The sequence below is a fragment of the Cricetulus griseus genome, chromosome 3 (assembly GCF_003668045.3).
Source record: "Cricetulus griseus strain 17A/GY chromosome 3, alternate assembly CriGri-PICRH-1.0, whole genome shotgun sequence".
Classification (NCBI taxonomy): domain Eukaryota; kingdom Metazoa; phylum Chordata; class Mammalia; order Rodentia; family Cricetidae; genus Cricetulus; species Cricetulus griseus.
This window is the reverse complement of record NC_048596.1, coordinates 271,877,361-271,894,795: the sequence shown is the minus strand read 5'-3', so window position 1 is coordinate 271,894,795 and position 17,435 is coordinate 271,877,361. Positions and strand designations below refer to the sequence as shown.

General features: G+C 45.9%; 1 protein-coding gene across 3 annotated transcripts in view; it reads left to right on the top strand.

Annotated features, from left to right (window-relative positions):
• The first annotated feature begins 2,714 nt into the window (after positions 1–2,714).
• Positions 2,715–17,435, top strand: part of Auh (AU RNA binding methylglutaconyl-CoA hydratase) — a 99,489-nt gene continuing 84,768 nt past the window's right edge. For all 3 annotated transcript variants that reach the window (XM_027409894.2, XM_035442974.1, XM_027409895.2), the window contains exons 1-3: positions 2,715–2,939; positions 14,141–14,208; positions 14,321–14,408. In XM_027409894.2, coding sequence (XP_027265695.1) covers positions 2,747–2,939; positions 14,141–14,208; positions 14,321–14,408 — 349 coding nt within the window. In that variant the 5' untranslated portion in view covers positions 2,715–2,746. The remainder of the gene's footprint in view (positions 2,940–14,140; positions 14,209–14,320; positions 14,409–17,435) is intronic.

Below are 17,435 nucleotides of genomic sequence, written 5' to 3'. Positions count from 1 at the left end.
CTTATCGACATGCTGCCCTGTTCGGTCTTACTTGGGTTGTCATGATCCCAGGCTGGAGTTGGGCCGTGGGGGTGGGTTGGGGTATGCTGCTGCCAGTCTTTGAAATGAGCCAAATTCAAAGTTGCTTGTTTATTTGTGCATGTGTGATTGCATGTGGAGGAGGCCAGAGGACCTTACTTGGCGTGCTATTTCACCTGGCTGACTATTTGTGCCCTTTGAAATGTTCTTTGTAATAACCTGTAGTGGATTTAAAGCCCTTTCCTTGGTTCAGTGAGCAACTCTGATAGAAGACTGTCCCTGGAGGAAGGATGATGGGAGCTTATGCAGAACTGGTTGGTCAGAAATGCGGTGGGGTGGGGGGCTTGGGAGCTCCAGCTGGAGGCCAACCTGGGCAGTATAGGATGACCTCATGTAAAAAGCCAACTAAATAAACAAATAGGGGCTGGGCGGCTTTCCCAACACAATGGAGTCTTGTAATTTTATGTTGCCTCTACATCTGTTTTAAAGATTAATTTAACTCTTTTGTTCCTGAGACAGGGCCCAATCACCCTTGATGCAGTTGGTTTCCAGTTCTGCCCCCCTTGCTCCACTCAGTTCTTAATTTGGTCCATTCAGATGTCAGATGTCTGTCTTACCTCCATATGGGACAATCCATGGCACTGTCCTCATCCTATGTTGATTGCCAGGTGTGCAGAGAAGAACCCTCTGACCACAGCAGGACTCAAACAGGGGCTTGCTTTAATTAGAACCCACCATGTCACCTGGCTCTCATCCTTAGTCAATCTCTTTCTCTCTCCCTCCTTCTCCCTCCCACTGGTTGGCCTCCTATCTGCCTAGAGACCTCCAAACAAATTTGGATAAACCATAAACTGTAACACTAACAATTTCAACACTTAGCGAAAGGAACATTGCTATCAGGAAAAGGATACAACTTAACTTATAAGAACAACTTCCTAAGTGGCACTTAACAAAACTCACAGTGGAGGCTGTCCCAAGGTCATGATCATAGCAGAGGCAAATACTTGCAATGCCACTGGCTCTTTTCCTTCTGGATACAAGCCCAGCAGGTGGAACATTGAGGGTGGCAAACATAATGTATTATATCAGAATTTCTATGGCCAGAGTATAATCTACTGGTCTGGAAGGACTGGGAGTACTCTAAAGTGACATGCTATTTCTCCCTTTAGCTTTAGACTGTTAAATGAGTCTCTCCTGGGAATCCCCCCTCCCACACACACACACTCATGCTGGGAGAAGGAAAAGACTGAAGCTAGGTATTTCTCACAGACAATGCTTGGTCAGTGATGGGAGGGACCACACATTAACCTGGACTGCCTGGCTATGCATGATTTTGTCTCTCTACTTACACTTAACTGAAGAAGGACTTGAAGCATCATTGGATCTGTTTGTCTCTCTTCCTAGTATGAACGTATTTGAATCAATCTCCCATTTCTGCTTTTCGCTATTCATTCTAGGGGTTTTAATTGGCTTACTGAGTACTTGTGGTGGTGGAGCCTGGTTTGTTGGGACTCTGAGGGTATAAGCGCCAACCCTTAAACTCTAGTAACAGTGGTATAATTTGAAGGCTTTCCCTGAGTGGAGAGCTGAAAAAAAAGCCAGATAGCAGGAACTTCTCAAACAAGGCGCTTTAACAAGTATCTTTACAGGACTGACCTGAGGTCTCAGGAGGAGCCCTAAGCTGGGAACTGCACCTGGGCCTGAGCTCTGGCTGAGCTTTCCTTGGGGTGGGCTCTTGTTGGAACACTGGCCTCCAGGAAGTTCCCATAGGTGGTTAAGAGGGCCCATTTAATGCTTTCTCTTTCACTTACAAGAGGTTTATCAGACACATCTAATGCCAAGCAGAGGTCCCATATTGAGCTGCCCCCTGTGTCAATCCAACCTAAGGGAATGGGACAATTTTGCTCACCCTTCTGCTCACTTAACACAATGACCTTGTGATGGGAGTCATTAGTATTGGAGCCTGAGGTCCTGGCGGTGCTGATAAACTAGATTCAGCCACCTGTCTTTAATAGGCCAATTAGAGATTAGCTCAATGTGTCCACATTGGGAGGAGGAACAAAGGGGTCCTATGATGTCCTTGTCCCCCAGTCCATCTGGAAGGTTGTGAAATGAGGTTTAGGTTTAAATAGAGGGCAAGGAGTATATCTAGCTAGGTAGTCCTGGTCAAGGCGAGGTTCTACCCATCACTGAGCCATCATTATGCCCAGTCTCTCCTGCAAGGTGGCCGGACAAATTGTCAGAACTGTGTGACACTTCTGTCTGGAGAGAAGTTCCTCCTCTGACCGGTCTCAAGGTTCCAAACTGCCCCGTCCCCACTTGCGATTCCGGAAGGAAATTCCATTTATTTGTGGATTTTTAACAGTCTGACATCCAAAGGGATGGGTATAAGGGTGTGTCTTTAGAGTATCTTTCTTCCCGCAGGGATGGTCAGTCACAACCCTAGACTGTGGCCCAAGGAGTACAGGGAGGTAAGCTCTTCTGGTACTTCAGAATGTGTCCTTTTTGCGTTTCCATAGCTTTAAAGATGCCTCTTCTCTGCGGTGGCAAGACACTAATGTTACCCTGGCAATGCAGACCTAGCTCTCGGAACCACCAGGGCAAAGAGGGCCTGGGCGGGGCCAGACGGCGGGGGGCGGGGCCCGAGCGCCAGACGCCCGTCGTGCGCGTGCGCGTTTTCAAGCGGGGGGCGGAGCATGGCCGCGGGCGCCGGCTGTAAACAGACAATATGGCGGCGGCGGCGGCGGTTCCGGGCGCTTTGGGCGCCCTGCGAACGGGTCGCGTCCGCCTGGTGGCCGCGTGCTGTGCGCGGCTCGGCCCAGTGGCCTGGGCTGGGGGTCCCGCCCCGAGGAGGGGCTACAGCTCTGAGGTGAAGACGGAGGACGAGCTGCGCGTGCGGTACCTGGAGGAGGAGAACCGAGGTGAGCCGAGGGCAGCGCGGGCGAGGCCGCGGAGGTGGGCCCGGCTGTCACGGCGGCCGGAGGCTACGGTGGCCCTCCGGGCCCAGCGCGCGCGGTGATGCTGTTGGCGCCCGGGGTCTCTCCAGCCAAGGTCAAGGCCGCGGGGTTTAGTACTGGGCCAGGCTTGCTTCTTGCTGTGTAATAGCTCCCTGCCACCTCGGGCGTCGGTGCGAGAGTTGCAGGAGCTGCGGCGGGGATGTCTTTTTATTATGCGAGAGAATCTTAAATTAGAAGCATTTTTTTTTTTTGCACATTTTATCTCGGAGAGTTAGTTTTGGGGGACTGTTGCACTCCACTTAAAGAATTTTGGGCACTTTTATTTATTTATTTTTTTCCTTGCTGAGCTCCGTGGGGGTAAATTACGGATGTTCATCTTGTCCTTGGGCTCCGTATTCTGCAGAGGGCGGGGAGCCGCGAAAAGGTAAGATGTAGAGGATGCTGAGGAAGTTGCTTTTAGTTGCAGTGTTGGCTTCACTATAGGGGTGGAGAAAGTGGGATATTGCCTGGGAAGGGAGAGAGGACCACTCATTGCATTTTGACATCGACTTAGAGATTGCCATTCTGTTAAGTAGAAGTGGAAAGTGAGTCAGGATGGCTGTCTTTTAAGAAGCTCTCCTGTCTGTGGAAGGTCAGATGATGCTTGCTGAGAGCCCTGCAGGCTGCGGGGTTTATGTCTCACCGTGTAACCTAGGCTGCCCTGAAACTGAAGATCCTCAGACTCAACAGCTCTGGGATCCCAGGGTTGAGCCACTGAGCTCACTCCACGGCATTCTCTAGGCAGGCAGTGGAAACTGGCGGTTCTGGAGCAGACTTTCCTGCTCTCCAACCACCGAATGTGTCAAGCAGAATGATGAGATGAGGTAGTTACTGTGCCCGATGAGTAGGTAGCCTGTGCGAGGCGCTCAGCAGTATGGGGGGGATCATTTAGTTCCTTGTTCATTTAAGCCGTCTGAGACAATGGAATGGTCAGAATGATGGAGATGCTTATTTGGGAAGCCGCAGAGACACGTCTGGTATGACAGAGTAGCAGGAAGCCCAGCTGGGAGCTTATATAGAATCATTAAAGCCTCCATTGCCAGTCCTTTGGGTAAGCTGAGTTGTGCTGGTTTTTCAGTTAAGTTGTATGCTGCCATGGTGGGTTACTTACGAAAGGGTTGGGAATATGGCTAGCTGTATGTACCAAATTCTGTGTGCTTTTGTGAGTGCATATTCAACGCAAATCCACACGGACTATCTGGGAAGTCTTTTAAGTTAGGATGTGTTCGGACTGCAGGGGAAGATAGCACATGAAGATGATTTGATAAATGGAAATATTTTCCATCTGTCTGAAATGTAAATATCGGAAGTTAGGAGATCCTGGCCTTAAGACTGACCCAGCATGCTTTGAGGCTTAGCAGAAATGACAGTGCAGGCTTTTTGCTTTGTTTTTACCACTGAGCTAACTGTAAGGAATGCAAAGGAAACTGTTAGGGCCAGTACCACAGGATGGAGTCTCTGAAGGATTGGTGACATAGGTTTGAGAGGGACACTGAGGCAGATTGTTAGTGTTTTAGAGTTACTAGAGTTTTGCCATGAACAGACGAACAACAAACAGCTTGGCAGGGACTCAGGAGAGTTCAGGTCCTGGCACCAGAGATACACAGTGTTGAGGAGGCTCTGAAGAGTGGAATCTGGACTTCTGAGCAGGAGTGCTGGTCTCCTGCAGATCTTAGAGGATGATGTGGTTTCATGGCAGGATCTTGTACCCAGGCTAGAAGATTCCCAGACAGGAGGTACGGGAAAGGGTGCGCTCAAACTGTGGCCACCAATACCCTCTTTGATGTAAACTCACTCCTTCTCCAGGTGAGCAACCCAGTGCTCTCAGTAGGGTGTCTGGTGGTATCCACGAGAGGGAAGGGGCTGCTGCAGTTACTGTGGCCTGAGAGATTCTAACATCACATCCTTAAGATCTCCTGGTGGTTTTGTCAGCCTTTCAGGAATATGAGAACCCTCTGGAACCAGAGAAGTACCAAGCTTCGTCCATTCGTAAGGTTTGGGCCAGTGGCAGAGCTAGGTATGTGCAGAATACTGCAGACTTGCAGCTGTCGTCAGGGCTCTGTTTGTGATTTGCAATGGGGGTCCTCAGAGAGTCACATCTATCTCCCTGGTGTTCATTCCACTCAGTTTTAGAGTAGCCTAGTGATCTTGGCTTGCAGTCCCATCCCGTCCTGCGCCCCCCCCCCCCACGTCTTCAGTCACCCTCTTTCCCAGCTTACTCTTCACACTGGTTTGCTGGGGATCTTCTGCTTGCGGCCTTCTCCCCCTTTGGGCCACCTCAGCTCTAACCCTGTGGCTGCTCCTGACCCTGCAGTTCTGCAGCCCTTTCTGCATAGACTTCTCCCTGCACCTAGGAACTTTCTTTTCTGTGGTGTGGTAAGCTTGGGCTATACTGTGCTCCATTCTAAAGATGTCTTTGTAGAACTGTTGGGACAGTTACCAGCAAATAGCACCAACACGCAAGTGAACAGAGAAATCATTCTTGATGTACCCTCTTCATCCTTTACTCTAGATGCCCAGATTTGATGAGAGATTTCTTTGAAACCTTCCATGGTCTTTATTTATGCCACTTTTGTCCATGATAGGCTGGTAGACACAGCAGAAGTCTGCTAGCACATCTTTCTTCATGTTCTAAAAGATATATTTCCATGTATTTTATGAATGTGTGGATTTTCTCTATAGTAAAGTTACAGAGTTTTGAATTACCGAGGTATGACTGATGGTCCATAATGTCCAACATGTACAGTGCATCTTCACAGCTGTGCTCTCAACACAATCCAAATGTAGACCAATTTTACCTTTGTTTTTAAAAAAGATTTGTTTGTGTGTGCATGCCTGCCCATTTGTGCTCACTGGAGCTGGAGTTACAGTGGTTTTGAGTCACTGATGTAGGTTCTGGGAACTGAACTCAGGTCCTCCTGTAAGAGCAGCAAGTGCTCTTGACCACTAAACCATCATTCCAGCTTCAATTTTAGATCATTTTCAAAAAATCAAACTCAGTAACCCCTCTAGTCATTGACAGGACACTCTCAAGACCCCCGCCCCCAGGAAATAAAAAGGAGACCATCTTTTTTTTTTTCTCTCTATAAGTGTGTCTACACTACTGGCTCCATTTCTGCTTCTTCTCTTGTCATGAAGGGAATTGTTTTGTTACTTTTATTTTCCAACTACTCATTGCTGATGTGTAGGAATCCTCTGGAGGGTTTTTTTTTTTTTTTCCATAGACATTATATTGTGTGCTTTGATAGCTTCTTTGTTCTAACACTTTCTGTATTTCCCATATATGACACATCTTTTGAAAACAGTGGCTTTGCTTTGTTCTGAACGTCTTCCTTTCTTTTTCTTGCTAATTCATATAGCTGGGTTTACTTCATCCACTGCTCTTGGTCAGTGGAGAACAGCATCCAGACTTTGCTCACTCAGTCTGAATCAGTTGAGGAAGCCTCTTGCATTTGTAGAGGGAATTTTTATCTTGTTGGATTTTGTCAGGCACTTTTTCTGGAGTAATCTTGGTTTTTCTTGCTTAGCTTGCTGGTGTGCTGAGTTACTTTAAAGGCTTTTCACTAATGACCCACACCTCTACCCTGGAGTAAATCCCATGTGGTTGTGGTAAGTAGTTCTTTTGTTGGATTTGATATGCTTGTATTTTATTTGCATCTATACTTAGGAGAAATATTGGTCTTTAGTTTTCTGTTTCTGTAATCTTTATCTGGTTTAATGCTAACCTTGTAGACGAGGTAGGACATAGTCTGTTTCTATTTTTCACAGAGCCTGTTGAGAATTGCTCAAGTTTCTTGAATAGAGAATCTTGAAATTTGCAGGAAAATGGATGGAACTCGAAGAAACCATTCTGAGCGAGGTAACCCAATCACAAAAAGACAGACATGATATGTACTCACTCACATGTGGACCTGCTTTATGATACACAGTAGTGACCATGCTTTATCAGAGCTGTTTTTAACGATGTTGCTCAGAATGGTTTCCTCCCAGATGATGACTGAGAAACTAATTTAAATGGTCCCAAGTACAAGAGTAACAGAACTGTGCTGTCGTCTGGGATTTTGTTTTTTACTTTTTGTTGTTGTTGTTGTTGTTTGTTTTTTGTTTTTGTTTGTTTTTTGTTTTTTTAAAAATGGAGTGTGCTGGATGTGTCTACAATTTTGTTCAAAGGACTACAGAACCTGGAAAAGCTGTTGCTGCTATTGATGCATAACATATTGCCATTATTGCTCTTTTTATATAAATATAAATATAAATATATACATATATATAAGCTAAAAATAAATAAAAAAATTTCAGTTGGCAAAAAAAAAAAACCAACAAAAAACAAAACACCCTTTTGGGTCCAGGGGGATGACTCTGGTGTTAAAGTGCTTACCATGCACGTGTGAAGACTGGAGTTTGGACCTTCAGAGCCACCCAGATGCCAGGTGGGCTTGGTGTGGTCAGTATTGTGATCCCAGTGTGTGCAGGTAGAGAGCTCAACTAGACAAAGCTGGCTGACTATGGGTTCAGTGGAGAGAGTGCCCCAATGTAGAGGATACCTGATGTCAGCCTTGGGTGCACACACAGACACACACACATACATGTGCTCACATACAGGTGTACACAGACACACATACACACACACACACACACACACACACACACACACACACCTTGTTTTGTTGAACTTTCTGTGCTGATTTTGTTTTCCCACTGTCGTTGATCTGCCATTGTTTCTGTTGGTTTTCATTTCTCCCTTCCTTTACATTTAATTTGTTGTCCTTGTTCCATTTTCTTTTCTTTCTTTTTAAAACATTTCTCTATTTTTTTTTTTAAATTCATGTACATTGGTGTTTTGTCTCTGTGAGTGTGTTGGATCCCCTGAAACTGTAGTTACAGACATTTGTTAGCTGCCATGTGGGTGCTGGGAATTGAACCTGAGCAGCCACTGCCCTTAACCTCTGAGCCATCTCTCCAGCCCCCATCTCTCCCTCCCTTCTCCTCCCCTCCCCTCCCCTCTCCTCCCCTCCCCTCTCCTCTCCTCCCCCTCCCCTCTCCCCCTCTCCCCTTCCCTCCCCCCTCCCCTTCTCTCCTCCCCTCCTCTCCTCCCTTCCTCTCCTCCCCCTTCCTCTCTCCCTCTCCTTTCCCCCTCCCCCTCTCCCTCTTTTTCTCCCTCTCCCCTCCCCTCCCCTTTCTCTTCTTTTCTCATAGCTTTGCTGAATAGTCCACACTGGCCTAGAATTGTGATCTTGCCTCAGCCTCCTGAGTACTGGGATTACAGGCGTGCATTACTGTGGGTTAAGGTGTTTTCACCCTCAGAGCAGTCTGTCTCACTGATGTTTCCTTGAGCTTGAGAAGAGTGTAAACTCTGCTGTGGCTGGGTAAAGCTTCTGCATTTGGTGAGTGGCAGGGTGAAGCTTTTGCAGTCAGCGAGCACAGCTGCAGCTGGACCTGTGTGGGGAGAAGTGAGTTACAGTCTGCACTTGTATGGGGTACGGGTTTATCTCTTCCCAAAGCTCTGTTGCTCCTCTGCGGGAACAAGCGCATTAAGGAGTATGATGTCCCGGAGGAGCAGGACCCCTGCATTAGGGAATGCCCCTTTCTTTCAGGAGGCTAGACCTTGCTTTGAAGTCAGCTCTCTGAAATTAATATACGAGCTCCAGCTTTCTTTGATTAGTGCCAGCATGGTTTACCTTAAAAACAATAACATGTGTCTGTAGGGCCAGCCACTGAGTCTTGCTTAGTATGCACTCTGATGAGTTTGTTTATCTATTTATTTTTAGGTGCTGGGCCAGATGCAGGGCTGAATTCATGCAGGGCAGGCTTTCCACCGGCTGAGCCCTTTCTTTCTGCAACCCCTGATGATCTCTGTAGGCCTTTCAAGCCTGAAGTTGCTATTGAGATGATTGGACTACTGTGTGTCAGTCTGTGCTTTCTGTTGTCTAGTTTCTTCACTAGAAGACAACTTAGGTGCTAAGTGTGTGCCTGTTTTGGCCTCAAGTAAAACACAAACAAATTAAATCTAACATTACAGAACAAGAACTATATACCACAACCGCGTGGGGTTTACCTGTGGATGCAAGTGTGAGCCATTATTGAAAAGCATTTTAAGTGATTCATCACACCAGCAAGCTCAGTAAGAATAACCACAATTATCCCAACACACTCAAAGCTGGGAATTTGACAAAATTCATCATGGTAAAAACTCGCTGTACAAATTGAAGGATGCTCCACTACCTATAAAGTGCAAAGCCTGGGCACCAGCAGCATCAGACCAAAGAATGGGGTGTAGAAGTCACCAGTCCTTCAGCTGCACCCCTTGGTCTTCTATACTTAGGTATAAAGGTGTGTCCTTTGCTTTTCCCATGAACACCTAGCCATACTTGCATGTCTGTGTACCTCTGCCCCACTGACTTACGCTGTTGTGTTCATGTTGCTCTTTGATACTACTTTGATGAGTAAAATGGTTTTTGTCTGTGCAGTGACATCCAAGCCAGTGCCTCACTGTACACGGCAGGCAGGCCCTCTGCCCTAACTCCTGTTTCACTGTTTGATGGCTACCCTTCCTCTTCCTCAGTCTGGTTGCTTTTTACTATTTTCTTGGTTCTTGCTACATTGCTGCTTTTCAGGAGGACCACTGTGCTCAGAATCAGCTGAGAGGGAACTGTTACAACTTACAGCTTACTGTATAAGGACATGTTTAATTTGGTTATTGTAACTCTTCTGGTTTTCAGAGTTGTAGGCAGTGTCTGCTGGTAGGATTTTCCCAGATCTTGCTAAGAGTATCAGTTGGTCATCCTTCCAGCCTCTCCTTTTTGGCGGTTTCTAAAAATGTGATGTCTTCTCCCAAACAGCTCTAACAACACCTCCTCTCTGCTCCCTTCCTACTAGGTTGTTTCTTACGACTGACTATTTGATTCCATCTTTTAAAGAATGGTTTTTATGGTAGTGATGTTTTTCATGTGTTTTTTTTAATTGTTTCTCTCTTATGCATTGTTAAGTTCTCTTAAATTGCCTGTTAGAAAAGTTGATACAGAGCTGGAGAGATGGCTCAGAGGTTAAGCGCCCTTCCTGCTCTCGCAAGGAGCAGGTTCTATTCCCAGCACCCACATGGAGGCTCACAATATTCCAGAGCTCCAGTTTTGGGGACATCCATGACACCAGGCATCCAAGTGCACAAATATACAAGCAGGGAAAACACCCATACACCTAAATAAGCAAATTTCAAATTGTTGCCTTTCCCGTGCACATCTCATAATGTTCACAATCACAGGAAATTGTGTGTTGGACTTGTGGATTGTGACTTCCTTTGGAGCATTTTCCAGGCTGTTGATTTTATTGTGGGTGTCAAACAGGTTCTGTTGGTAATTTTCAGTGGTTTAATTAACAAATTTTTTTTAGTAATAATGATTAAGTTGGAAAAAAATTTTTAAGTAAAAATATACATCTTTGTGATGAAAGCTTAAAAAATCATTGTAGAAGCATGCCACATTTTCAGGCACTGTCATCAAAATGTCTTTAACCCTGTCTTGAGCTCTGCTGTGACTCACAGCCTTTCTGGTTATGCTTTCTGAATTACTGTTCTTATTCTGAGACAAAATGGAACATCAAGCCCCCTTTTGTTTCACACCAAAGAAGTCCCATACTGTTTCTAAAGATTTAAAGTAGGGGGCTAGGAGGTAGCTCAGCTGGTGGAGTGTTTGCCTGGCATCCAGGGAGCCCTGGGTTCAGTCCTCATTGATTCAGAGCAGGGAATGGCGATGAGGCTGTTACCCCTACCCCACTCCCCAACTACATAGTGAGTTCAAGGCCAGTCTGAGCTACACGAGATCCAAGTTGTTTACTTATGGAGAGCTGTGTAGTTAGCTAATTCTGTCACCATGAGTTTTGTGGTGTATGATAAACTGAATAAACCTGGATGCCTTCAGTTTACCAATGGTGTAGTTAACAATGATGTAGCTTCCCGATGTCTTTTTCCATGAGTTAATCCTTTCTAGAGTGGTACCCACAGATATCTATCTGCCGGTGGATTTTGCTGATCTCTTAGGCAGTCTCCGTCCAGTTGACAGTTTAACCATCAGTGCATGGTCTACACTGAGCTCCTGTGCCGTTGTCCAAGTGAAACCCATTTGTCAGTTGTTCTGTCTCAGCACTGACTCCTCTGAAGGGTTATGCTCTGGGTTTCTGCCGAGACACCGAGGTTCTCTATGGTCTCGTCGGCCCTTAGTTCCCTGAGAGATTTAAAGACTGCTTGTTTTGCAGTTTCTTTAGTTTTTTAGTTCTTAGGACTGAGTGATGATTTCCAGTGCTGGGCTACAAAGTGGAGTTCTTGTTCTGTGGCTTGATGCTGTTACCAAATGGAGTTCTTTTCTAAATTTATTTTTAGATTATTCATTGTTAATGTATAAGATACAAGTGTTGCTGAATTCATTAATTAGCTCTGTAGTTTTTTTTGTGGGTTTTGTGGGATTTCCTTCATATATAATCATGCCTCTTGTGAGTGGGCAAAGTTTCTCTCTCTCTCTCTCTCTCTCTCTCTCTCTCTCTCTCTCTCTCTGTGTGTGTGTGTGTGTGTGTGTGTGTCTGTCTCTGTCTCTGTCTCTGTCTCTTTCTCTTTCCTCTCTCCTCCCCGCCCCCCACCCCAAGTTGCCTTGAGCTGAAGACAGGCTTTTTAACTTGGCATGCAAGGACATTCTCTGACCTGTACTGACTATTTTAGTTGACTGCTCCTCTCTCCCTGGCCATGCTCTCTCTGGCTGCTTTGTCCTTTCTCCTGGGCATCCTCTGCTCGGAATTCAGCCCTTGTGTTACTTTTTCTGTATGACAAAATATCTGAGAGTAATAGAGTGGAAACTAGGAAGGAGTTATTTTGGGCTGGTGGTTTCAGAAGGTTCATGCCTTGGTGTTTAGGGCCCATCATGCATTTGGGCAGAACACCATGATGGCAGGAATATATGGTGGAGGAAACTCTTCACTTCATGGAGGACGGTGAGCAGAGGGAAGGAGGGAGGGAAGATAGGAAGGGACCAGGGCAAGATACAGCTCCCACAGACACCACCATTTCCTCCAGCCAGGCCCACCTCCTACCTTTTGCTACTTTCCCGTAATGCTATCATGTAACGTGAATGTTTCTGCCTGGTCCCATCATCCTTCTCTGCCCCAAAGCAGCACACAGATGCTATATAGTTATAAAGCTGTTGGCCTTTGGCTAAGGTTTCTTATTCTTAATCATTCACCCATTTCTATAAATCTAAGTATCTCCATATGGTCTTATCTTTCTGGAGAAAGGTCCAGGGACCTCTTACTCCTCTGGTGTCCTACGTCTCAACTGTTCAGCATCTCCCCAGAGAAGAAGAGAGGAGAGCAATTTCCTGTTTGTCCCTGCTTATAGTCTCTTTCTGCCCAGTACATCACTTCCTGCCTGTCTGTACAGACCTCTACATCTCTATGGTCAGCTAGGCAGGTTCTGCCCGGCTAGGTCACTTCCTGGGATCACATGACGACTCCTCTCTACCTATAATTCCCAGAATCCTTCTTGTCTCCTAGTCTACCTATCATCCTGCCTGGCCAATCAGTGTTTTATTAATCAACCAATACGACAAACATATACAGAGAAGAACATTCCCCATCCACCATCATCATACTAAGACTCCATCACGGGATTATTAATTCCATGCAGCTGGTAGACCTAGAGGTGTGCTTTACTAGTTATAGGCATGTCTCAGTCCAGTCAAGCCTTCTTCCTGATGATTTCCAGTTTCCTTCCTGTGCATCCTGAGCTCTGACTCACCTCAGCAGTGTCTGGGGGAGCCTTTCCTTGGCTGTCTTTTGCCCCAGGCCATGTCAGTCTGATCAGAGTCGCCATGCACCATTCATGTTGGTGTGTGTTTAATGGGACAGCTGAGTACTATAATGTGTACTCAGTACATCTGGCCTGAGTGCCTGGAGTGTCTTCAGATGGGAACTGAGGCTTGAATGGATGTGGTGCAGTCATTTGGGTGTGGCGCTAGGTAGCCACCTGCTCGTTAATGGCTTGCTCAGATTTAACCTCTCGGCTACCTGTGGGGTTGCTGTAGGATTAGTGAGCTAGTGTACCCAGCCCTGTGGGCCCTGGGTGGCAGTCTTCAGTCAGTGCAGGTGTAGGCCTCTGAGCCTGTCACAGCCTCTGTCCCCTGCAAACTCTTCTCCCTGATAGTGTTTGGATGTGTGTAGTTTGCTTGATTTAAGTCAGGAACAGATAAGGCCCATACTCCGAGCTGGAGAAGGCATTTGAGACCCACAGTGAACGTCTGTGCTTAGGGGAAAGGTTTCGTGCAGGTTGTATAGAACTTCGGATCCACAGTTAAGGCCATTGAACTCAGGCGTTTGTAGCAAATGAAGGATTTGGCTCACGTGGTGAATTTTGTGCATGGGACTGGCTCTAGAAAGTTGGTCTGACAGTTGCTGCTGGGACGGAGAGCCTGGGCTCAGATGAGAGTTTGAGGAAACAGGGAGTGAGCAGGGAGAGCTTTTGTTTTAGGGGAAGGATAATGAACATTTTATTTTTTTGGGGGGGGGTTGAGTCCAGATTGCTTGTAGATGTGACTGGCAGTGTCGTTAAGTGTGCAGAGCAGAGGTCAGGAGGAAGCCTGGCATAGAAGTGCTAAGACTCTTCCAGCAGCAAGGAGCAGTGAGCCAGCTGCCTGTGGCTAGAGCAGCAGCAGGAAGAAGGTCAGAGGCCTGCATGCTCCAAGGCTGTTACTTGTGTATACCACTTACTGGATGATGATGAATGAAGTCGTGATTACCGGTCTCTACTGTACCCTCCTAGTCTTACTAGTGATTCAAACCTGTAAACCTGCAGATTCTTACTGTGTTGCTTTCAGGGAGAAAAGTTGAAGGGCCCATGACTCTCACTTTAAAATGAGCCGAGAATATTAAGCACCAATTGATTTGATACGTCTTTAGCTTCCATATTAAGAAAAAAAATGTACTTGCTTTGAAAAGAAAGCTATAACTGTAAAAATAAAGACCCAGCTTTGCAAGAAGCCTTGGTTAAGATGGCAGGTTGGTCATGTGCCAGGTTAGTCAGCTATACCCTACAGGCTCTCAGTGAACCTCACTAACCCAAGTGTGTGTACTTTTCTCCCCTCCTTAACTAGGAATTGTGGTGCTTGGAATAAACAGAGCTTATGGGAAAAATTCAATCAGTAAAAATCTTCTCAAAATGGTGAGTGTGAGATTAAGCTGTTTGCTTCTAATATTAAGATGCATTGCTGACACAATTTTGAAAATGATTTTTTTCCCCTTTTTCTTCTTCCCCCCTTCCTACTTTGGTTTAGTTTTCAAAAGCCGTGGATGCATTAAAATCAGATAAGAAAGTTCGGACCATTATAATCAGGAGTGAAGTCCCTGGGATATTCTGTGCTGGTAGGTAAAATAATCTTTTGTTGTTGTTGTTTTAGATTTCTTTTCTTTATGTGTATGTGTGGATCCATATGCTATGTGTGTGGGCACATGTGGAGGCTAGAAAGAGAAGCCTGGATCTGTTGGGGCTGGAGCTACAGGCATTTGATAGAAACTAAACTCCTTTGAAAGAGCAGCATGAGAGCTTAAGCACTGAGCCATCTTTCCAGCCTCCTGTAAGGGAATCTTACTGTCAAACTGTGGGCTGGTCGCACACTTCCTCTGCAGTGGTCCATTCTCCTTTAAGATGTTCTCTGGTTTGAACTATTGCCAAACATTCCTCTTTGTCTCCTTTTTACAGTTTCATAAGAAAAGAATATCCTTAGTCTGCTAGCATTGGAAAGACACTTTTGCAACATGTGGATTGTTTTAGAAGTTGAAAAAAAAATGCTTGGAGCCATTAAGATAATTATTTGTGGTAAATGAACAATCCTTGTGAAACTTAAGTGGGAGAAACCAGGTCTTAGGTCACAGTGTTCTGCTCTGCACATTTGAGTGTTCAGAAACACTTGGATGGCAGCATGTGCCTCATCACGGATTCCTGGGTGCAGACCTGAGCTCTGAAGGTTGATGTGTACAGTGTCTCCCACCCTGTGAGTGTGCCCGTGGCTCACAGTGTTTTCACATTAGTGGCACGGTTGTTCTGTCTGTCAGTGCCGTGTTTCCGTTTCCCCAGAATTGAAGATTACTATCTTGCAGCTCACTTGTTTAGTGCTTCTGAGGCACAGTGTGGAATGACTCTATTTCCCCTAGTAAACACCTGAGGCGATCATGACCAATAAGCAAGTGATAAAACTAATGTTTTCAGTAAAATATGAACGGGTGATTCCCCTAATCATTCAAGGGAACCACCTATTTCAGAGTTTCATTCATCGCACGGGTGTTTGTTTAGTAAGAAGTAACTGCTGTGCCTGGGCCAGCTCTGGGAACACGGGATAGTTACCGTTCTTTTGGAGTCGTGGTGACTGTGGCTCATGCCCTTCAGGGTACTCATCTTTACAAGCCTGGCTTCACCCCAAACTACTGTGGAATTTTATGGGATTTGGGCACATCCAGTGCAGATGAGTTATATTATGACTTCAGTAAGGTTTTACTACTTCCTTAAAATGCAGCATACCTAACACGGTAATGTTTTACTGAGTAACTCACAACGGTGGCTCCTGCCCTTCCATGTGGTGAATGGTGTTCCCATTTCAGGCTTCTGTTCTCTGTCTGCCTGGGAAGGTCGATGGGATGGCTGCCTCTAGGATCTTTCCCTGTGATCCCTGTTCTCCAGAATTCCGGTCTCTGTTCTCACAGACAACTGCGTAATGTCTACATGCAGCACCCCCTTCCATGTACTTTAAATCATTTCTGGATCCCAATGTAACAGCTGGGAAAATAGTGGCAATGTGTCATTTAGGGAATGTACACAATGAATTCAGGTGACATTTTCTCCACAAATGTTTCTGTCTTCTCGCTTAGTTGAATCGAGGTTGTGGAATTTGTGAATGCAGGAGACTTGCAGTGCGCAGGCCATGTCTGGTTCCTAGGAACTTAGACCCAGAGCGTTTGTTAGAATTCTTAGCCTGTGTCCTTCAGGACTAGCTGCAGTCTGGGGTGGAGGACTATGAGGGGCTGGCTCTGAGGCCTGCTGGGGCTGCAGGGCAGCTGGTTGGGAGTGTGGAGTGCCCTAGGGCTTTTAAGGCTCACTGTCATGAATTCTAGACTGGGGACAGTGACATTGCAAAGGTAGAGCACGTCAGGTAAGTGTGCCACACACTGGTACTGTCTACTGGGCCTCACAGGCCTCCTGATTGCCCCATGGTGATTATTCTAGCCATCCTTGGCTTCCCCTTTGTCTGGCATCTCTGAGCGATGCGATGCTGTCTGGATGAGATTTCGGTGTTCCGGTACAGTCTGCTATTTGTCCATTTCAGGCTATGCAAATGCAGTACCATGCACTGTTTGTCATGTTACGTCAGCCTGATTACTTTATTCAGCGTTAATCTACTATCTGGTTTATGTATGTTAAACGTTTTGCACAGAGTATTCACATTTTAATTCATAAATGGTTTTTGTTTAGTTTTGGCTTTTGTATTTCCTTCTGTGTTCTGTCAGATACTCAGTGTTTGTACTACAGACATTTTTGGGGCATTTTGTTTATTGTCCTAATCCACAGCTTTTCTCCAAAGGGCATCCTTTCCATAAACATATTTGAGATAGTCAGATGGCTCTGTTCGTGTGTGTTTGTGTGAAATACAATTCTGGGTCACAAAAGAAACCTAATTGAGTATTGTAAAGTCTTAATTTTGGTCAGCTGTGTTTGCTAGTTATTCAACATGCACCTTGTACCCCACCAAAGCCTTAGTTACCTATTCTGGAGTACTGGAGGCAATAAAACCCGGGATGTCTGCCCATCCAGATACCCTTTGAGAGCTCTTCATCCCCCCCCCCATGGTGTGGCAGGGGGCACTCATTCTCCCTGTCCACCTATTCTTTGCTGGTGTCTTGTTCATTTCTGAAGACGTAAAGCATCTGGAGTGGTCTTGCCTCTGGTTTCTGGAGCACAGGAAACTGTTGTCTTTGAAAATCCTGTTTTGTGGTCCCAGGACATAATTTGAAATGGGACTCAACATGTATTTGCCCCAGTCCATCCCTCCGACTGCATTCATTCACTGTGTTTTTAGGGGCTGTTGGCTTGTGCCTCAGACCATCTCCTGTTTACTGACAGTGTTTCCAGCTGTAGACATTGTTTGTTTTTCCCTCCTTTTGCCCTAAAATGCTGTGAAAGCAGGTAGTAGTTGTTGAATGCATTATGGAAAGGGCTCCTGCACAGCATTAGTGCTTGGGCAGGGTGGTCTTGACTTCCTTCCCCTTTAAACCTCTCCTGTAGAGTTGAAACTGTATTTTATTTACATTTCAAATCAAATTTTGAAAAAGCATACAAAGAGAAGTCTTGCTGCCTCGCCCTACATTCCATCCCTCCTCAAATAGGCATTTTACCATCTT